Source organism: Hylaeus volcanicus, unplaced genomic scaffold, assembly GCF_026283585.1.
Source record: "Hylaeus volcanicus isolate JK05 unplaced genomic scaffold, UHH_iyHylVolc1.0_haploid 12197, whole genome shotgun sequence".
In the NCBI taxonomy this organism is placed as follows: Eukaryota; Metazoa; Arthropoda; class Insecta; order Hymenoptera; family Colletidae; genus Hylaeus; species Hylaeus volcanicus.
Genome location: NW_026533147.1, coordinates 861,313 through 882,740, shown reverse-complemented (window position 1 = coordinate 882,740; position 21,428 = coordinate 861,313). Strand labels below are relative to the sequence as shown.

General features: G+C 33.1%; 5 protein-coding genes across 14 annotated transcripts; 3 read left to right on the top strand and 2 right to left on the bottom strand.

Moving 5' to 3' along the window:
• Nucleotides 1-16: 16 nt before the first annotated feature.
• On the bottom strand, nt 17-1,269 carry LOC128882866 (EEF1A lysine methyltransferase 4-like). Of its 3 annotated transcripts, none has more exons than XM_054134653.1 (8): nt 1,162-1,269; nt 935-972; nt 771-880; nt 600-713; nt 436-524; nt 322-383; nt 206-257; nt 17-159 (listed from the first exon to the last, which is right to left on the bottom strand). In XM_054134653.1, the coding sequence occupies exons 1-8, from the start codon at nt 1,168-1,170 to the stop codon at nt 82-84; spliced, it is 552 nt and encodes a 183-aa protein (XP_053990628.1). In that variant the 5' UTR covers nt 1,171-1,269; the 3' UTR covers nt 17-81. The 3 variants fall into 3 exon arrangements, with proteins under 3 accessions (XP_053990628.1, XP_053990626.1, XP_053990629.1); XM_054134651.1 differs by having other exon boundaries at nt 29-159; nt 206-269; XM_054134654.1 differs by lacking the exon at nt 17-159 and having other exon boundaries at nt 206-269; nt 322-391.
• A 369-nt stretch (nt 1,270-1,638) lies between these two features.
• LOC128882865 (uncharacterized) lies at nt 1,639-4,586 on the top strand. Its single transcript, XM_054134650.1, has 2 exons — nt 1,639-2,411; nt 2,473-4,586. The coding sequence occupies exons 1-2, from the start codon at nt 2,081-2,083 to the stop codon at nt 4,167-4,169; spliced, it is 2,028 nt and encodes a 675-aa protein (XP_053990625.1). The 5' UTR covers nt 1,639-2,080; the 3' UTR covers nt 4,170-4,586.
• A 994-nt stretch (nt 4,587-5,580) lies between these two features.
• Nucleotides 5,581-10,813, top strand: LOC128882900 (uncharacterized). Of its 3 annotated transcripts, XM_054134738.1 has the most exons (19): nt 6,494-6,559; nt 6,638-6,684; nt 6,741-6,877; nt 6,930-7,045; nt 7,103-7,167; nt 7,224-7,375; nt 7,445-7,599; nt 7,659-7,775; nt 7,822-7,957; nt 8,004-8,092; nt 8,150-8,822; nt 8,884-9,233; nt 9,286-9,473; nt 9,530-9,727; nt 9,775-9,908; nt 9,969-10,050; nt 10,113-10,246; nt 10,304-10,489; nt 10,536-10,812. In XM_054134738.1, the coding sequence occupies exons 4-19, from the start codon at nt 6,987-6,989 to the stop codon at nt 10,641-10,643; spliced, it is 2,826 nt and encodes a 941-aa protein (XP_053990713.1). In that variant the 5' UTR covers nt 6,494-6,559; nt 6,638-6,684; nt 6,741-6,877; nt 6,930-6,986; the 3' UTR covers nt 10,644-10,812. The 3 variants fall into 3 exon arrangements, with proteins under 3 accessions (XP_053990712.1, XP_053990711.1, XP_053990713.1); XM_054134737.1 differs by having other exon boundaries at nt 5,581-6,559; nt 6,638-6,877; nt 8,004-8,106; nt 8,164-8,822; nt 10,536-10,813; XM_054134736.1 differs by having other exon boundaries at nt 5,581-6,559; nt 6,638-6,877.
• Nucleotides 10,792-13,978, top strand: LOC128882901 (protein Hook homolog 1-like). 2 transcript variants are annotated; one of them, XM_054134741.1, is made up of 13 exons: nt 10,792-11,689; nt 11,740-11,877; nt 11,947-12,065; nt 12,128-12,269; nt 12,326-12,424; nt 12,484-12,578; nt 12,623-12,720; nt 12,842-12,903; nt 12,960-13,094; nt 13,283-13,345; nt 13,401-13,490; nt 13,552-13,619; nt 13,676-13,978. In XM_054134741.1, exons 1-13 carry the CDS (start codon nt 10,907-10,909, stop codon nt 13,812-13,814), a joined length of 2,031 nt encoding a protein of 676 aa, XP_053990716.1. In that variant the 5' UTR covers nt 10,792-10,906; the 3' UTR covers nt 13,815-13,978. The 2 variants fall into 2 exon arrangements, with proteins under 2 accessions (XP_053990716.1, XP_053990714.1); XM_054134739.1 differs by having other exon boundaries at nt 12,809-12,903; nt 13,676-13,975.
• Nucleotides 13,979-15,530: 1,552 nt separating this feature from the next.
• Nucleotides 15,531-21,428, bottom strand: LOC128882902 (uncharacterized). Of its 5 annotated transcripts, none has more exons than XM_054134746.1 (9): nt 20,119-21,428; nt 19,866-20,070; nt 17,643-19,812; nt 17,429-17,575; nt 17,169-17,369; nt 17,007-17,113; nt 16,844-16,947; nt 16,413-16,794; nt 15,531-16,360 (listed from the first exon to the last, which is right to left on the bottom strand). In XM_054134746.1, the coding sequence occupies exons 1-3, from the start codon at nt 20,210-20,212 to the stop codon at nt 18,102-18,104; spliced, it is 2,010 nt and encodes a 669-aa protein (XP_053990721.1). In that variant the 5' UTR covers nt 20,213-21,428; the 3' UTR covers nt 15,531-16,360; nt 16,413-16,794; nt 16,844-16,947; nt 17,007-17,113; nt 17,169-17,369; nt 17,429-17,575; nt 17,643-18,101. The 5 variants fall into 5 exon arrangements, with proteins under 5 accessions (XP_053990721.1, XP_053990717.1, XP_053990718.1 ...); XM_054134742.1 differs by having other exon boundaries at nt 17,169-17,575; nt 17,643-17,789; nt 17,857-19,812; XM_054134743.1 differs by having other exon boundaries at nt 17,169-17,575; nt 20,119-20,312; nt 20,376-21,428.

The window sequence follows — 21,428 nt, the reverse complement described above, 5'->3', positions numbered from 1 at the left end:
ATGCTTCGGAAAACTTAATACTTTCAAAACAGTTACAAAATACATTATTGTTCATGAAAATCATTTAAATTTTAACAACATTCACTTATCTTTACCAGTTGTCTTTAACGCGGGTTTCGGAACAGACAAATGTTGTACGTCCCACTCAAGTTCGGCGCGCTACATGCAACAAAAATAAGACTACAGCTGTTTTTTTATGACTTACTTCAAAATATGGTAAACGAAAAGACGGTTGTCCATATGTTATGCAAATGTACCTACCATTCCGACTTTGAATGGAAAAAATAAAAGAACAAAAACTATTTGTGTGACATATCATACTTTAAAACACGGTTGACTTCCTTTAACAATTGCGCTACATTGGTTGTGCTTGACTCTCCACACTAACAGTCTAACCACGTAAGAAAAATATTAGAAAGTGTACAGAAAACGTACTAAAATTGCATCCATCGTTCCTTTATCAATTACAGTATCAAACGTTTCTGATGGAAAGGCTGACATATCCAACGCATTCATAACTCGAACTGAAAAACAGAAAAATAATCTTTATACGCTTTACGAACAATTGTTTAGTATAATGGTAACAAAAAGAGACTTACACTCCATCGATGGTTTCTCCTTATAATGCTTAGACATTTTCTCAATAGCTGCTTTAGATATATCAATATTAGTTTGGTTTTGGTAGCCGTCCTCGAAGAGTGACTCACTCATCCCTTGGGTATAGATTGTCAATAATGCGTTTCAGAATTAATTATATTTTATTATCCTACTTGACAAACCACATCCAAGATTTAAAATTTTATGAGGTTTTTCCAGAAAAGGAGAAATGTGACAGCGAAGATCTTCCCATTTTTGATACCAATCGAAAAAGTCCGAATCACTAACGAGCAGACACAAATAAAATACTCATATCAAAATGTTTGCTAACGATTACCGAGTGTAACGCTCATCCCAGTACGATGCTAAACCGTACTAGAACATGAAAAAAACAAAAAAATTAAATTGAATCATCTTTTATTATCATTTATTTTTCAATTCATTCACAAATAAATAAATTCATTGGTGATAAAAAATGTTTAACTAATTTTGAGGTACATTTTTACTAGTGTATACTTCATGTATAACTAAAAACATTGAGTCTATTGATTACGCAAAGCTTACTTGAGCCATTTGGTTGATGAAATTCAAATAATTGTTGCACTACGGAATACTGCATTTAATTTTTTGTCGCCTAATGACGCTGTTTTTGGGCCAGAAAATCATAAAAAATTCTTTCTTTATGACAAAAAGTATCTATATTTCACTGATGGTGAAAAATAAAACTATCAGTTTTAAAAACACAAAACGTTGTTTTTTCAGAAGTCTTTATTTCGCTGTTAGGTACTATACACTCCAAGCGTTTTCTTCTCTATAACACATGTTTGGAGGAGTGACACACGAATGAATTTTGTTAAAACTGTTCACCGAACGCGTGAAAATGATTCCAAATAATATTTTTCTTAACATGTCTTGCCTTTATGATTCTTTTTTGAGAATCAAACAAAATTTTGTTTGCATGTTTTCCAATTTAAAACATGCAAAAAATAGATTGAGACGTCCAGATGTTTATGGTACAACATTGAAAGAAGAACGGGTAAATATGATGGAGACTCACAAAGAATATACAAGATAGATGTTATAAAGACAATTTTTTTTTTCTATAATTTTTGTGGCTATATGAATAGGGTTTTGTAATTCTTAAATCTTGCTTTCATTTCACCGCTTTTTGTCATTAACCTACCATTCACCTTAACATTGAAAGTTTTAGAGTCATTTAGACAAATTCATACAAAGTAGTTGATTCGTTCACGCACACATCTTTTTTAAGGAAAAAAAGACAACAAAGTTTTTTGTATTATTATAATTTTTCCTTTGACATATCAATAGAATGAATCCCATTATTTGCTCTAGAATTAAATCCCCATCTGTCGAATGTATAAGAAAAATCATTTTTTCCTGACGTGTTTGTAATTAACCAAAATTATGCATCCCCACTGTTTTCATTCCTCGTTTCATTCTTTCCAATTACATCCAACGTACCATGTATGAGAAGAAAATCGTTCATGACCCATCATTCCTTACCTCAAACATTTTCAATAGACTTAGTGAAACTGCAAAACTGAAATTATCTTCTTCATTTTCTACAAGTTGTTTTGATTCCGACAGACTTTACGTCAGCATTTTTAATACCAGCGCTCTACTTGAAAATCTTTACAAAAAACAAATTCTGTCCAATGTTTTCACACAAGAATTTTGTAAAACGTTAAAAGCTTTCGAATTACTCTTTAACGACCACTGTGTATTTGCTTATTTTACTATAAGAAACTCCAACGCTCTAGTTACGAATTTGTTTCAACACAACGAGAAATATTGTACGTTTACATCTTATCATTAGCCATTTCTGTTATATTGATTATGTTTGTTTTCTTCTAGCGTCTAATTTTTTAATGTCGACTCCAAAAAAAGTTTTGTCGCAGAAATGGGAAACATCATTTCATACCATAAAAAACTTTAGGTCGTTTCCGCATTATCGTCACTGCATTATCTTACCAATAACAACCTATTTCATTCAAAGCCTTTACATTTCTCAGATCAATATCATTTTTTTATCACGAGAATGTCTATCTATAAGACTATTTGTTTCATCAAAATTGTGTACATTAGAGAAGAGCATTCTTAAAGCTTTGACCTACACACATTTCAGAGCCAATAATGTCATAGTTGTTCGTGAATATGTACCAGTACCAATGAAACTTTTCAGTAAAAGCAATTCACTTTTACAAAGTCATACTAATTTAACCTTAAGCGAGGAATTCCTACAGCAACTCGCACCATTCATCCGATGGGTTATTCGCAATCATCAACAAATAGACAGTCGCGTTAACAACAGTATAAGAGTGCCTACTCACGACGAGTCGATTGAAGCGTTTTGGAAAAAACTTTACGAACATGAAACGGAACTAATTATAGCTCCACTCATTTCATTACATATACCCTTATCCGATATCATTCTAGTTCCTATACATCATGGTAAGAAAAACACATTATCAGCAATCGGTTTCAATCCTGAAAATGTAAGCCAAAAACGCCGTTTAATGATTATTACTTGGATTCGAAGTTTTGTGAATGATATGCAATGGCATGAAAGTACATTCTTTGTCGCGGTGCATATATTAGATTCCTATGTTGCAAAATTGTTCCATTCATGCTCATTTAAAAATAGAATTTCAACAAAAACGGCCTTCCCGCCCTTTTATGTTTCAATTTCTGAGATTATGTGCAATGCTAGTGTGAATCCTGATTTTAATTGGTCGTTAGCGGGAGCTGCAGCTTTATGTCTAGCAGTGGCACTAGAAGAAGAGCATACGGAAACGTTACGAGCAAGAAAAAAAATTATAGGATCTCAATGGTTTCTTGCAACACAATTAAATGCTACAAAAGGTAGTATGTTGTCGTGTTTAACTCATGGCTTTCTAATCATGCAAACACCAGAAGACTTTTTATACTATTTTCTAGCAAACATGAAAAATTCACTCGCTTATAAACATATGTATTGTAGTCTTAAAACTGTTCCTCAAGACACACACATTTTTGACTACATTCTTTTTTGTAAACAACACGTTAAACCTTTCAAGAACTTCTCTTTTACCATGTTCGAGTTACAAAAGCAACAAATCTTTTCTATTTGGAATCCGTGTTCAAAAGAACTTAATCAAATGTATACAATTTGTTTATCAACCTTAGCGGGTTTAGTACGCTTTGTATTACTCTCAACATGTGTAGCATTTATGACAGGATTTTACTCAATGTTACCAACGAGTCGCCTAACCGCTGTTTGTTTAGTTATCGGATTGTCGTCATCCATATGCCCTCAGCTTTGCAATAATTTGAATTTATTAAATCAATTTTGTCAAGATATCTTGCACTTTGACAATGTAAAGGAATTCATCTCGACCATAACTTTTTGCCTACCGCTTTTCCAACAATCAATTCATGATATTTTAAATCAGAAACGCACATGCATTGCGTCTTCTTCTGCAATTTTCTCTACCTTTGAAAATTTTTCTTACCAAATCAATTCTATAGTAAAACAACTGTCAAACTCACCGTTAATTTACCCAAATCCCTAACAAATCGTTCGTTCAATGGTTTTCTCTATTAAATTAATTCTTTTTTGTATATAGACAAAATAACAATTCATTTCTTATTTAATCGATCATAAAAATACTCCAAATATTTTCTCGTGATTCACTTTTACATTTTTCAGCTCCTTCGCAGTGAACGTTCACATGCCACTTTCAACGAAAATTATCTTTTGAGTATGTATTTTAGGTTAAAACAGTTTAAAAATTTTTATCAAAGCCCATCAATCAATGATCACATATAATTTTTCTTCTTTTAACTCCATTTCAAATCTTTCTCATATTCCAAATTTTTAGCCATACTCAATCCTATAATAGACAATGTTTTCCGATGCATTAAATTGTTTTTTGAATTAAAAAAAAAAAAAATAATTACTGTTGAATATAATCACTTATAGGTTTTAATATATTTTCTTTAAAATTGCAATATGATCACTAAAGACAATTGAAAAAAAAAAGTCTTTCTATTTCAAATAAAATAAATTTGACAAAATTTGAAACGACCTTATTTGACATCTTCAATGCAGATATAACAATGTGAGTGGACTCGTTTTTTTTCAACCTTTTCATTCCAATAAAAAAAATATTATTTTCCACTTCAATTTAAAAATGTTTTTTAAAACACTTTGATAAATAAAACTCTTTGTCCTTGTTTTCTTTAATAGCTTGCTTTTATTGGACACTAAAAACCAAATAAAAAATAAATGCTATTTTATGTACGTTGCTAATAAAATTGATACATGGAATGATGCTTCAACTACAAGTCGAACGGCAATAAATTTTTTTTTTAAAAATGCTTTTTCAATTTTTTTTCATACAAAAAAAATGGTTTTTAAAAAATAATGTAAACTGCTCGCGAACACTTCATGGTATGAAAAGTTGGATTACAGTTAAATATGTCTTTAGCACCAAAAAGGTTAAATTTGATCTAACGCTATGATTCTATCCAGTAAGAAGCATTCATTCACGCCATAAAAAAAAACCGTTCTTCTTTATAAAAAAACGAAAATAAATTCTAGTAACTTTTGTGATAAAAAAACTAGAAACTCTCTTTTGCGAAGAGTGTTTTTTTTTTATATATACCTTGTCAACTGTGTTTTGTCATTAAAAGGTTATAAAACCTTTATTTTTTTTAAATCCAACGCGTAATGAATTGAAACAATCCTAAAAAGTCATCTATTGGAAATGACCTGTTCTCACAATTGGTCCTACTAGTAACAATCAATTGTCTTTAACTTAAGGCCGCTGTACCACGAGGCATGTTTTCAGAGCTCATTCCTCAGAGTTACGCCTTAGTGTTCATGGGAATAGTGAATGAAACAAAAAGTTTCTGCGCTCCCTACGACGCTCATTATTGAAGCCCCTTAACGTTCAACATCTTTTATGTTCAAGCCAGTCAACTGGTATTTGTGAAACTGTCAAACGAACCTCTTTTTTTTTACTCTCCTTTAAATTTTTTACATTTTTACCATCGTTTTTTGTTGCGAAACATTCCTATGCGTAACTGAAAATACGATATTCCCAGAGGCAAAGGCCTAAGTGAATTCGGCGACTTTGTGTAACACAATGGAAAGACCGAAAAGGTCAATAGAGTCGTGTGTACTGCGTTTATCCGATTATCCTTAGTCAAAACTCTTAGAAAGAATTCAGCGCATGCTCCAGACCATCTGCACAATCTTTTAATACATACTAGGTCATTTTGAAACGAATTGCAAAAAAAAAAGTGATATTTCTTGGCTAAACACCGACAAAAAAAGTACTATGCTTTTATTTTAAAACTAGGAGAAAAAAACGTTAACAGAACCAAAGGTTGTATCGTATTGTCGTTACAGACAAAAAAAAAAGTTGCTTTACTTGAAGTTGTTGCATCGAAAAACAATGTGAACGGCAAACTTTAATAACCTTCTTATATTAAAACCAACGTGTAAAGTGACATTTCGTGTAGTTTTTATCACGATGTAATGTTACTGTTGTTTATGAATTTTTATTCTAAAATCGTCTACCTGGAATAATTAGTGACATTGATTGCTTGGTTTTATGTCAAAAACACAATTTTTATCAGTCCACCAACGATCTTTAGTGTATTTAATAAGCTTCAAGATATAATGAACGTTGTGAATTACAAAAGGCTATTTGATTAAATATGCCGGATGCCTATATAAAAAAAAGAACATAGACAGAAGAAACTCTCATGTCACAGACACACATTGGCTCCTTGACTAAAGCATTCTTCTTTTAGCAAAGAAACTTCGTTTGTTACAATGCCTAGTGGAGGTGAAGAGATGAATCAAGAACATATTCAACATAAAAAAGGTGTTAAAGGTGGTAAAGTTAAAAAATCTTGTTTAAAAGAGAAAAAGGAGCGTCACAATCCTAAGGTAAGTGTTTTGAAGCTTTGTCATGTTGTTCCCAAGTATCTATTTTTTAGCATTGTTTTATTGTTAATTATTTTTCAGGCTTTCACTTTTTCAGGAGGTGTGAAAAGTGTTCAACGACGTGCTCAGTATGCGTTAGATCATGAAACAAAACGAGAACATGCCAAATTGTTACCTCACAAAGAAACAGAAGAATTCGCTCCCCCTATCATAGTAGCGGTTCAAGGGCCTCCAGGTGTAGGGAAAACAACATTAATAAGTTCTCTAGTGAAACATTATACACGCTTTAATGTGACATCCGTAAATGGACCTATTACCTTAGTGCGTTTTTTCTTCATTTTTTGTTTATTTAGTAACACAAAAAAAAAATCAGGTTGCAGGAAAAAAGCGCCGTATAACATTTTTAGAATGTCAAAATGACGTTGAAAGTATGCTCGATATTGCTAAAGTTGCCGATTTAGTGTTAGTTATGATTGATGGATCTTTTGGGTACGCTGTGCATATTTCGATTCAATAAAAGGATAATAATTTAACAATATGAAACAGATTTGAAATGGAAACATTTGAATTTCTTAATATACTTCAAGTTCATGGATTCCCTAAAGTTATTGGTAATTTTCCAAAGATATTCATTTTGAATTCATATAAAAGAACGGCGTTGGTTCAGGGGTTTTAACCCATTTAGATACTATTCGTGAGATTTCCGTGTTACGGAAAACCAAAAAAAAATTAAAAGCACGTTTTTGGGCTGAAATTTATAATGGTGCCAAATTATTTTATTTATCTGGGTTACAGTTCGGACGTTATAATAAAACGGAGGTATTTTTAAATGACAAAAGCCCAGCTTCTATTAACTGATGTTTGACTCTAATTTTTTATTCTTTTCAGATATTTAATTTATCGCGATTTTTAGCAGTGCAAAAACCACGCCCTCTTACATTTCGATCACAACGCCCTTACCTCGTTGCTTTACGGTATGAAGATCAAACAAGCGTTAAAGACATTCAAAATGGATGCGAAACTCGAACACTTCATTTTTATGGGTTAGTAGAGCCATTTGAATTTTCTCATAGAACTCATTAAATAACTGCTAACGTAACAGATACGTCAAGGGTGCTACGTTGCGGCCTAATACTCCTATCCATATACCTGGAGCGGGAGATTTCACAGCCTCAAGTGTTTTAGGTTTTGTTGACCCTTGTGCTCTACCTCTCTCAAAGTTTGTTCTTTCTTTTTGATTGTAATATTGAACTTTATTGTGTCAGAAATACGAATGAGAAAGAAAAGAAAAAAAAAAGAACACTCAAAATCCAAGAGAGACGCATTTACGCCCCTGATTGTGATATAGGTCACATCAATTTTGATGCCGATACAATGTACATAAAACTTCCAGAGCACGAAGTACGAAAAGTAGAAATGTGACTGACTCTCAAATGAAACGTCTTAGACATATTTCACGCGTCATGAACATCTTGAGTCACCTGATGCTTCGGAAGCAGACGGTCATGTTCCTCAAGACAAAATTCATCAAGACACGTATGTTATCCTAAGTATGCTATACAGATGACACTGTGAGAATTATTTCTTTTTTAGAGAGCATTTCCCAGAATCTGTGCATCTTGTTAGAACTTTACAAAGTGCGGGAGGGGCACTCAACCAACAAATTGATCGACTGCAACTACGTTTAATGAATGAGTCGACTAGTGAAGTGAAACCTAGAAGCCACGTAAAACGTATCGCTCCAACAGGAGACCAGGCTCCTGAATATGAAGACGCTAATATGTTATCTTCCGAAGCATCTTACGAACTTCTAGATGACGAAGAAAATATGTCAGAAGCTTTCTCTGAAAAAAATTATTCCAACAAAAAAAATTATGATGCTTTGGGTCATCGAGTTGATAGAGTACAGAAAACAAACGAACACTACACTCAGACCACATTGCAATCGATGCTGTATGAACCCAACGTGACTTGGTCCTTACATTCGGATCCATTAGAAGACTCGCAAACAAAGAATTTGTTTGATGATGGCTCTGAAAGTGATGATTATCTCACTTTCTCTACCATTCAAAAGAAAACTGATGACAGCAAACAACTAACAACACTTTTAGGGCAATGTGACCAAGTTTCCTCACAAAAAGATGAATGCCAATTAGTGAACGACTCGTACGTGTGTCATGTCGTCTTTCCAGAGATGAAATTTTCTAGCAATCCAACCGACTGTTTACTGTATTGTATGTCACCGTCTTTGAAAAGTTTATTTAAAGTAAGTGTTTTTTTTTTCTCGTTTTTTTCTGTAATAATTTTTTTTTTTATTATTCATTAAGAAACACTACTTTATTACGGGTGGTTGGGATGATCCCAATTTAAAGCAACAAGTTGATGCGTCTTTGTTACCTGAAATTCTTGAACCCTTACAAGAAATTCAAAAGCATCGTGAACGAAATCGTGAAGAAGAACTAATGGAACGAGATAAAATAGAACAAGCTCATTCATTTCTACAAAACTCAGAAACGGGTTTAAGTATCGGTACATATTGCAGAATTGTAGTTCAAGACGTTCCGACGGCGTGGGTGTTACATTTAAAAAGAAAACCAAGAACCATACTCTTAGGAGGTCTTTTACCTACCGAAAGCGGTGCTTGTGGCTTTCTTAAAGCTCGCATTAAAAAACATAGGTTTGTGTATGTGTGTTAGCAACAGTTGAAACACATTTTTTGTTATTCCAAGATGGGCGCCTAAAATACTAAAAACTGAGGATCCATTATTATTTTCGTGTGGGTGGAGACGGTTTCAATCTATTCCTATGTATTGTATAGAAGATCGCAATGATGTTCGTATACGTTATTTGAAGTATACTCCAGAGCATATGCACTGTTTGACAGTGTTTTATGGACCATTTCAACCAACAAACTCAGGTCTTGCAGTGTGTGATAATGTTTAGAACGACTTTCCTCATTCTAGACATTTCCAGGTGTTCTAGCAATACGGAATTGGTCTGATAATGTAAAGGAATTTCGTATTTCAGCTACTGGAGTTATTTTAGAAATGAATACATCCTTTGCTATTATGAAAAAATTGAAATTAGTGGGAATTCCTCAAAAAATTTATAAAAACACCGCTTTTATTAAAAATATGTTTAATACAAATTTGGAAGTGGCAAAGTTTACAGGTCAAGAGAAACAGTCATTTTTTATTTTGTCACAAAAACTCTTTCAGGTAGTAAGATTCAAACAATTAGTGGAATACGAGGACAAATTAAAAAAGCACAAGGAAACGACGGTGTTTTTCGTGCAAAATTTGAAGACAAAATTATCATGTCCGATATCGTCCTATGTAAAACATGGATTCAAGTAAATAGTTTTATTTTAAAGACAACATGACAATTTTTTGTTATCTGTTTCTGGCAATAGGTGAAGCCAAAAACATTTTGGAATCCCGTTTTAGACGTTCCTCATTGGAGAAGACTGAAAACTATGGTGGAAATACGTCACGGTAAATTTTTTTTAACGTCGTGTGGATTCGAGCCTTGGAAGGAATAATGTTTTTTAATGTAGCTTTAAGCTTGCCTCAACCCGACTCAAAAACGAATGAGTACGGAGGACGGCCTTATCGTGAACCTCGTCGTTTTAATCCCTTACGCGTCCCAGAAGATATTCGAAAAAATTTACCATTTAAATCGTTACCCAAAGTAATTTTTTTTGTTTGAGTATGAAATGGTTTCTTAAAGGTTTACTATTGATTATAGGATGAGCATGGGAAAAAACGCAGCACAGGGATAATAGATCAAACCACAACTCCTGGATCAAATCTTTATGAAAAAAAAGTTACAACGTTGCTTCAAAGGCTTCATTTAATAACAAAACAACGTGAACAGGAACGAAAACGAGCAGCTTCCAATCATAAAATGAAACAGCAAAAAATTGCTGAAAAGGTGAGATATATTGTGTTAATTGTTAAACTCAATTTTTTTCTTCCAGAATTTACTTCAAGCTAAAAGAATTGAAAAAGATACAAAAAAACGACACTTTGCTTTAAAAACTATTGGAAAACAGAAAACTCTTAAAAGACTTCGTATGAAAGATTAAACAAGCTAAACTGAATAAAATAAAAAATTCATGGAAAAATAACATAAAATATTATCAATCGTTTTATCTTTTCAAACAATTTTCAAAAGATAGTTTGTTCATTTTCTTTTTTTTTGTAATTAAGTGGATGTTCCACAAAATATCGAAATGAAAAAATTTTTCTGGTTGTTAATGCTTACCAAATGAAAAAAAAAAACTTCTACATTTTTTAAATCCCCATTGCAACATTGCAATAACAAAAGAAATTGTATAATTTATTAAGAATGGATAATCTCGTTTCTAATGGTGTTAATGCTATAAAAGCATTACAAAAATTACTTAATTTTATGTTACAAAATGCCTTAATCAAAACCAAAAATAATTCCGTTGAATGTAACGACTCTAATAATGAAGCAATAAAACCTTTACTTTCTTTATCTGATATATTATGTGAGAAAAATTTAATACTTTTATTAGAGTATATTGACGATAGGATTTTAGCATCGCTTGAACCCAAACCAGAAAACAACTTAAATGATCAAGAAGCGAATCCAATCGATGAGAAAACTATCTCAATACTTGTTGCATGGAATGATGTTACCAATAAACTCTATGATGATCTCTTTACTTTTCTCATTCAAGGTTATCAAACTATAAATTTAACAACCTCTCATTGGGTCATTTTAAGTCAATTAATAATTATGTACTCGTTAAAATCTTCGGTGAATGAAGATATTGTTGAATTAGTGATAACATGTTTGGATGCTTCCGATCAAAGTGATATTCAGTATATTATTGAGGAATTTGAAAAACTTTATTCAGATAATGACTCAGCATTATCCTCGGAAGGAAGTATGCACCGTCAAAAAGTTAAAGTGCCTATGCTTGATTTTAGTCGACTTAACAGTCGTGCCGAAGAAATGTCATCTATAGAAAATGAAACCATTTCTATCAAATCGTCGCATACGGTTTCGAGTGAAGATTTTTTTTCAAATCAAAGTGACGCATTGCCTGTGGATTCATCTCTTAAATCATCTTGGAAAAAAAAATACATTACTTTAAAAAAGGTTTTTTTCCCATTTCTTTTTTATTTGACTGATAGTGTAAACGAATTCAGGTATTGAATGAAGTGGAGGGAGTAAGAGAAACTTTACAAAAACGCAATGAAGAATTAGAAGATATTATCAAAAACAAAAATTCTACTTTACAAGGCTCATTTATCGATAATCGCCATACAACTGAAAAAGATGTTCAGGTGCACTGCATTACAAAATTTTTACTTCCCCTTACCCGTTTCTTTTTTATATGTCGTTTTGTCTTTCAGTCTATTTTCGGGGAAATTTACCGACTGGAAGAACAAGTGGAGCATATGAAAATAAAATTGGAACAAACAATAAAAGAAAAGAATGAAATTGAAAAATCGTCAGCAGCGGAAATACGATTGTAGGAAAAAAAATTTCATCAAATTTTTTGTTTTTATAAAAACAATTTTTACTATATATTAGGTTAAAAGATCAAATTCAAGTTCACAAAGCTGATAGCGATGAAGTCATAAGATTAAAAATGTCATTGGAAAAATATACATCTCATTTAAAAGAATTGAGTTTGTTAAAAAATAAAAACCAACAACTTTATAAAAGTGTTCAAGTAAGACATTGCAACAAGAAGAAGAAATTTAAAATAAAATGGTTGGTGTGTTGAAGGATTATTTGAATCAAATCGTTCAATTAAATGAACAGGTTGCCTCCATCACAGAATTAAAACACTCCAACGACTTATACAAGAAAAAATTAAACGAGTTGGTAATGTTTTGTTTTATCACGAGATGAATTGTTAGCTATTGAATGCACCGTCGTTTTAGACCGAAGAAAATTTACATAAGTCTCTTCAATTAGAAGAATCAAAAAAGCAAATAGCACTTCTCAAGAAGGAATTAGAATCCGCTCATTCAAAAAGGTAAAAGCACGGCTTCAAAAGCATGCTTTATTCCTTTTTGTCAGACAACAAACAGATGAACAATTATGTTCAGTTCAAAAAGAATTTCAAGATAAAATGAGTCAATTCGTTTCCAGTGATGCCTGTAATGAGACGTATCAAGGTAATAATCTCACAAAGTTAATATGTTTGAAATTTAGTTACCCAATAGTTGGCAATTTTTCCCGAAAAATTATACCTTCTGTTTTCAGATACAAAGTTAAAAGAGCGTGTTTTTTTTTTAGAAAAAGAAAATCAAATTTTACGTGAACGCAACGAATCACATGATGTTAATGCGTTACGCGAGGTACGTGATGTATTTTTTAGCGCTGACCAGTTTCACAACAAGTGATTTTTTTCAAGTTACAATTTCAACTTGAAGAAATGACGTTTTCTAAAAATGCTTTAGAATCCGAATATAAGAAACTTTTAGAAAAAGTTCAGCACCGTCAGGATAATGATGTCTCGAACGATGTCCCAACTGCGGACTCCACTCGAGTAAGATGCTAGAAGTATTTTCTTCTAGAATTTTATGCCAACGTTACTTTCTATTTAAATGATTTGATGGTTTAAACTCATAACAAAAATTTGTTTTGACAATTTATTTGTATTGTGATAAAAAGTTGTTAAATCAAGGTAGTTGTTTTGACTTTAACATTTTATCCAATTTTTGTTTCCTGATGTAGACACAAGAAAATACTAGCATATCACCAGTCAATTCTAATGAATCCTTTAAACAATCAATCCAAGTAAATTAACTTGATATATCGACTAGTTTTATTTTCAATTTTGTAACGTTTTTAGATTTTGAAAGATCAACTTAAAAGTGAAACAACTCGAAGAGAGTCGTTAGAAAGAACAATAAAAGAAAAAATTGAATGTGAACATCAATCGGTAAGGGCGTAATAAACAGTCACTACAATCCAAGTCTCGTTTTTATTCGACTCACCCGTAGTTTTTTGGTTCACTACAAGAACAAATTGCCTCTTTAACAAATCAGTTAAAGATTATAACGTTAGCAAGGTAACCGTGTAACACACTTGAACCACGTATATTGTGTCATTTCCACGAGTTTGCAGGAATGAAGAAATTTTGATCCACCGTCGCGAAGAAAAAGTTATGTCAATTATATTTCATCAAATTGGAACATTAATGGTGGAATTGAATTCTAAATATCAGACAGCACTTCAACAACTAAGTAGTTCCTCTGTTAATTGATGAAATCTTTTTTGAGGTATAATCTCTTGAAAGATTTCAATTAAGTATGTAAACATTTTTAAAAGAACAAAGTTTATTTTTTCTTTAGCACGTTTTTTCCTTAATGAACACGAAAATTGAACACAACTAAAAAACAAACGTAAAGCAGTCAATTCCATATATGTAGTAGTGAATTGTTCTCAATGATACATCAAAGAGTTTCTTCAAGCATCCTACCATTTCGTGTACAAGGAAACTTTTTTTCTTTTGTGTTATTGATTGATGGCTGCTTGCGCACCCCTAATGTTTTTTTTTTAAATAAAACAAAAGTTTTATGTAAATCCGGCAACATTTAGGAAAACAGTTTTACAAAGTTGTATGTCACAAAAATTTATGACAAATAACTCTAAGGAAACAATATAATTCCTTCATTCTTGAACGATTCCTTAAAGAAAAATCATTTCTCTGATGTCGAATGGTTTTCTACTGAACTTTTGTTTATAAAAAAAAAACACTCCATTTTGATCACGAATTACAGTGAAAAAAAATTTTTTTTTTTGTAAAGCTACCTCAGGAGCTGGATGTAGGCGACGTGCAGTTATCTGAGTCACTAAGTTCGGATTGGACCTCATCAGACTCATTGTCTTTTGAATCAGATGTCGCCGTATCGTGAGGTTCTGTATCGGTCATTGGATCATTTTCTTGAGAGTCCAGTGAAGAATGTAGGTTAGAATGTCTAGGCGACGGTTGAGACTGTAGTGGTATATCATTTTTAAGTCTCATACGAAATTGATGATCTAAAACAGTTGTTAATTTTCCGTAAAGCTTTCCCATAGAGTCATATAAAATAACAAACTCTTCAGCCTTACGAAACAAAGGCTTTAATTGCAGCTAAAAGGTAAAAGAAATATGGAATTTGTTTTAAGTTACAATTCTAATGAAAACGTACAAACGAAGTCTCAATGCAACTCTCTCCTTCATGACAAAGACGTTTAAACAATTCTAAAATCCACGTTTGTCGATATTGCGATTGTGTGGAGGAAAAAAATGTTTTCGGACTGAAATATAGGAAAAACAGAGGTTTTGAAAATAAAAAATAAAAGCTTCAAAAAAAGCGAGCGTACAAAAAGGAAACATCACAGAAAAGAATTAATGCTTTGAGAGTCTCCACTAATGTGAGTCGAAGTACGACTTGTCTTATTTCTAGGATTGTCAAGCAAGAAGTTTAAAAATAAAACAGACCGATGAGGTGGATGACATACGCTTTTTACATGTACATAGCTGAACAGTGAAAAAATGTTCCATTAGCTCTTGTGTTAGTGTATTCTTTTCGATCACACCTTTAAGTAACCTAGAAAGCAAAAGGTTAAGTGTCGTCAGATACACGTTATCAAACCTTCTTACACATATAACTGATTGATATCTTTGACCACAGTTTTTGACTGTAATTGCTTCCTAAATTGATCGGCAATCGCCAAGTACTTGTTGATGCGCTGATCGGCATAAACGAACGATCTCAATAAATTTGGTTGGCATGCATTCGTTTCAGCATTGGTATTTCTTTTATCACAATGCAAATCATCATTTATCGTTGAAGTGAAACAACGTTTCTAAAGGAAAAAACAAACTTGGTAGTAACTTTTTGTAAAAAAGTCAACTACCCTATTTCTTACATTATTTGTGACCATTTTGGACAGCACCGGGTTTGCACTGCTTTCCGCGTGTTGTGCAAGGTAAATTAGTTCTTCTGCTAAACTGGTCCACAACAGTCATTCTGGACAAGCTTCTTTTTTTAATGTAACGCTTGTGAAAAAAAAAAATGGTTCTATTTACTAAACGAAAAGAAACAATGTAGTTTTGATGCTAAATTAAAATTGACTAAAATGGAGACTTTAAAACTAAACATATAATTTTAAACTGTCATGTTTTAGAAATTTAACGATTAAAAATGAAATTAATTGCAATGGCTTTAAGATTTTCTACTTTCCGTTCTACTGACTTTCCACGGACGCCCAATTTTTTTTTGAATACTAACTTAACTGCATCACACATACTCTTTGTAGTTTTCCCTCAGTTTCATTCGAATACAAAGGAAGAAACGTGCTTAAAGTGAAACCTTGTGAGCAAAACGTCACTGGTGCACTTTTTAATATCTTAACACACTCTTCATTCACATGTTGAAACCCTATAGGGCAGAAAGAAGAGAGGGGGCTGAAAATTTGACGAACACACAAATTTTCAATTCCTTCATGAAACTGCTCAGGACACTGAAAGGTCGCAAGGTGTTGCTCAACCTTCTCGCACAAAAAGGCGTGTGTATTGTGGATGTTTTGAAAATCTTTAATAAGGGTCGAGTTGGGAGGACATGTCCATATGGCTTCCTTTTGATCGACTTGCTTTTGGAGTAAAAGTCGCGCAGTGTTTATCGGTTGAACGGGTCCAAAGTCACTTGTATTTCTGGCTTTGGTACATTTCTCCGTTTCTCCGTCACATTCTTGAGATATGACGTCTGTTGTTTCAACGCACTCTTTTAACAAGTTATGATACTGAAACGTTTTGGGGCAACTCTGAAATATCGAAGAAAAACAGTGCGGTTTATTTCTAGTGAAATTTACCTACAATAATTGGTTGCTCCATTTTTGTGATCTCACACAATTGGAGCTGATCATGATATTTTCCTTGTTGACAAAATGGTGTTGCAGGGATCGGTTCTTCCATGCAAAAAGTAGCGGACGAATAAAATGTATCCATTTTTGCTAAACATTGTGAAAAACTCGATGTGTAAATACAACGAACATCATAATCACTTTGATAAAGCTCGTATGCTTTAGGACAACAAAATGTCCACTTGTCTTTCGTGTTTTTGAAACAGTTTTGTCGAGTGATTGACGCGGTTTTTTTTTTTTCGGGTGGAATCGAATGAACACAAAGCTGCGGAAAAGTATTTTTTGACACGCAACGTTCCTTGATTTTGATGCAGTCCGTGTTATCGAGTGCTAGTCTAAATTTACCTCATATAGATTTTCAAATAACAGTTTTATTTTACATACCCTGATGGACATTTGTAGTGTGGTTTTGTATAAGAAAACGTAGCGCAGCTTTCTCCTATAGATCTGGAATTGGAGTCACACGTTAGAAATGGAGGTATGATTCGCTGTTTTGACAATAGGTTTTTTTTCAAAAAAACTCATAACTTATTTGAGTTAAACACACTTGAATGGTTAAATTGCCTATACTTGATATTTGCGGTGAACGTGCAACCGTCGAATTATCCGTTTGCCATTTCTCGCACAGTAACGTCGTGTGGGAAAAAATGTAACCTTTAAGTGTAAAGCATATTCTTGACAATGCACAAGATAATGTTTTGTACTTCACCTTTTTCACAACTAGGAACTGGTTTGAAATGATACCGCCGTTCACACGTTCTATTATTTATGAGTTTAAAATTTTTGTCACAAATCGTTTCACGAATCTTGACTTGATCCTTTACACATGTTTTACCCAAATCAACCAATCCCTCAGCACATTTTGAAGCAAAAGGAGATTTCTCGATTTGCGTGCACAGTGAATCTTTATCTAAAGACCATTTCGGAAGGCACATTGTGACCAATTTAGATAACAGATAATCCCCACACCGCTCATATCTCTTTGAGCTATTCTTCATAAGAAAATCATCCAGGCATTTAGAAGATTTCAACCTTGCTATTGGATGAGAAACTTCCTGTAACTGACGATGAGTCATTTTTGAAACGAAAGGAAGCAATTGTGAGTGATTGCTGAAACTAAAAAACAAGTAACACGGGAAGGAAGAAAAACTAGTGCGTTTTTTTTTTGTTCTGATTCACGTACGTCTTACGGTTCATGCTACTTAGACTACTACCCGCATTAACAGCAGACTTTACGCACGTCATTGCAACAATGACATTCAAAAGTATTTTTTTAAATAAGAATTTCATTGAAGAAGTCACTTCATAGGAGTAACATATTCCTTTATGCCTGAATATTGTCGTTAAAATACTGTTTTTTAACGGGCACACTATTTTTTAAATCAAAGTTTGCTTACGGAATACTTGGTTTATTAAGACATGACATGACATTTTCTAGTCAAAAACATTAAAACCAAAAAATGAAAAAAGTAACAATGTTTTAGACGAATAACACGCGACATTAGTTTTTTCTTTTGTAAAACATGCAAGTTTTTTTTTTTCTACATACAACAAAGCAAGATTCGCGAGCAATAAAATTTCAAATGACAGTGGTTTTTTTGAAACAAAATACGTTTACGTATTAATGCCACGTTACACTTTTCTATGAACGATTTTGTTTTAATGTTTTGAAAACAAGTGCTTTTAGCGCTTCCAAAGTGAAACCGAAATGTTGCTTTAATTGTTTATCGCTTCCCGATTCTCCAAAAGTTGTCATATGCAACGTTTCATCAAACAAATGATCATAACGACAGGCGGTAGCTGACTCAACCCAAATCTTTATAACATTCTTCTTAAATAAAACTTCCTTTTGATAGTCCGTTTGTTGTTTCATAAATAACTCCCAACAGGGAATGGAAACAACCGAGATATCGACAACTTGATCCAATTCTTTTGCTGCTTCAACACACAATGATACTTCGGATCCACAGCTGGCAAGAATAAGTTGGGGTAATCCTGTATTTGCGAAAACGGATAAAACATAACCTCCTTTAAGAGCTTTGTCAACTGAAGATCCCTTCAGGTGTGGTAAGTTACCACGACTTAAAGCAAGAATAGTTGGGGTTTTGGAATGGTCTAACCACGAACGATACCCTGCAATCACTTCACGACCGTCGGCAGGTCTGAAATAATGCAAATTCGGTGTTGAACGACATAAGGAGGCTACTTCAACAGGTTGATGTGTTGGTCCATCTTCCCCTAATCCTATAGAATCATGTGTGGCAACATAAAGTATTCCGAATCCAGAAAGAGCGCTTAAGCGAACGGATCCCCAGGCGTAAGTAATAAAATTTAAAAATGTTGCTGCAAAAGGACGTAAGCCTCCATAAGCAAATATTCCATTGGAAATGGCCGCCATTCCGTGTTCTCTTACACCATACCGTATATACCTACCGTTACGACACAATTTGGTGAAATCGTTAACATTTTTTAAAACTGTACAATTTGAAACTGTTAAATCAGCTGAACCGCCAACAATATTAGATATTTTACTCACTAAGCAATTTAAAATTTGCCCAGATAATGCTCGTGTGCTTTGAGGAGAGCTTGCTTCTGAGTAGACAGGAAAATCTTTTATCCAATCAATACTGTCAAAACGTCCAGAAAAGTCCTTTTGTAACTGCTGATACTCATTAGGATAATGTTGAGCGTAATTTGATACAAGTTTTAACCACATTGTATACTTTTTTGAAGCGTCTTCTCCAGCTTTTTTGTAAAAACTCAAAACATCAGCATCAATATGAAAGAGATCTTCGCTAGAAGATAATCCAAATTTCGCTCTTAATTTTAATAGTTCCTCCGTTCCAAGAGGAGCACCATGTACTTTTTCGGTGGCCTCAAAACGGGTGCCATATCCAATAATTGTTTCACAAATAATAAGAGTGGGCTTTGTTCTGCATTCTTGTGCACTTTGAACTGCTTTCCAAATGGCGTCAACCTCGCATGTTGCATTGGCGACACACAAAACATTCCATCCATACGATTGGAAACGAGCTTGTACATTTTCAGAAAATGATAAATCGGTATCTCCGTCAATTGAGATTTTATTTTTATCATAAAGCACAATTAAACGGCCTAAACCTAAATGACCCGCTAATGAGCATGCTTCTGAAGCAACACCTTCTTGAAGGCATCCATCTCCAACCAATGTATAGACGTAATTATCGAAAAGAACTAAATTCGGACGATTATACTTGGCTGCCATCATTTCCGTTGCAATCGCTAATCCCACAGCCTGAGCGATTCCTTGACCTAAAGGTCCAGTGGTCACTTCGATTCCAGGCGTTTTAAAACATTCGGGATGACCTGGCGTTCTGAAACAAGCCATTTAATACAAAAAATTTTTTTCGCGTTTCAGAATCATTACTTGCTTCCAATTTGTCGAAATTGTTTCAAATCGTCAAGTGATAAATCATATCCAACGAGATGTAACATTGTGTACTGTAAGGCACATGCGTGTCCGTTGGATAAAACAAAACGATCTCGAGCGATCCAATCCGTTTTATGTGGTGCGTAATTCATAATCTTAGTCCATAAAGTATGAGCAATAGCAGCACAACCAATCGGGGCTCCTAAGATAAACACATATTATCCAAAAGGGTAGAAAAATGTTAAATTACCTGGATGACCCGAGTTGGCTATTTGAGGACATGCTGCCGAAATACATCGAACTGTATTCACACATTTCTCTTCCAATCTTGAAATCATTTCCATATATATTTTCAATTTACTAATACTACAAATTCACTAATTGTAATATATACGTTTGTATATGCATATATACCAGGAACAGCTTTTCCGTATGTGATCGTTTCTACTCACAACACACATTTTATCTACCATTTATAAAACGACCATTACACTAAAAAAACCTCACGTCTTTTAAAGACAAAATTACTCATCATAAGTGATGTCTTTTTAGCGACTGGAACCTTAAGTGTCAGCAAAACTTTCTATTTCGCCTATTCTTCCCAACCTTTTTCTATACCGTTTTCTAACTGAATGCTTTGTGACAACTCACGACCAGTACTCCTTCCATTTACTTGTTTCTTAGGTTTTTTTTTTCTAGTACCAGCATTTTTTCAACATCATACCATTAATCATGTTAAACAAATACTTTTTTAATTTTCAATAAGATGCCAAAATGAGATTTGAGAATTTTAACACTCTGATAACATTATTTTAGCTTTCGCGTCTTTCACTCGAAATTCCCAAACACAGCTTTTTGTCTGTCGAACATTAAAAGTTGTCAGCATTTTAAATTCTTAAAAATTTCGACCTATCGTTTCAAAAAAAACCCAAGCCAATATATAAAAACGCTCTGAATTTTTCAAAATTTCTACGCTTCCCAAAATTGAATTAAGTTTCAATTGCTCATACATTCAACCTTTAGATGGTATTTTTAAAAAAATCTCCTGTTGTTCAGGTGACAATTTTTTTCTTAATTAACTTTAAAAAAACTTTTTTTTTGCAAAGTTTCTGTTCAAAATGGTTTATTTTTTCTTAAAATACAAGTACTGGTAGTCAACATTGTTTTTTTTGAACCGCGTAAGCCACTTATTGAGTTGATTGCAATTTTTTATAGAAACGAGCGTGAAAATAAATTTTCAGCTTGAAAAAATATTATAGAGATATAAAGGACGAGTAAAAACTTTTTCACTTTACCATGGGACAATACAACCTTTCTTTTAGACGGTGTTTGTAAGAAGTGAAACCAATTGAAAAAAATTTCAATGTTGTTATCGCTCATTTTAAATGTTTAAGAAATATTGGTATATGCATGTTTTTATAATCTTCGCAAGAAGTTGAAGAAATGCGACTTTTGCAAAAAAAACGTCACTTTATAAAATGAACTATGATGATAGATTGGAAAATAACATGAAACATAAACGAGCATTAAATCCATTGGAAAGAACACAAAGTCTTTAAG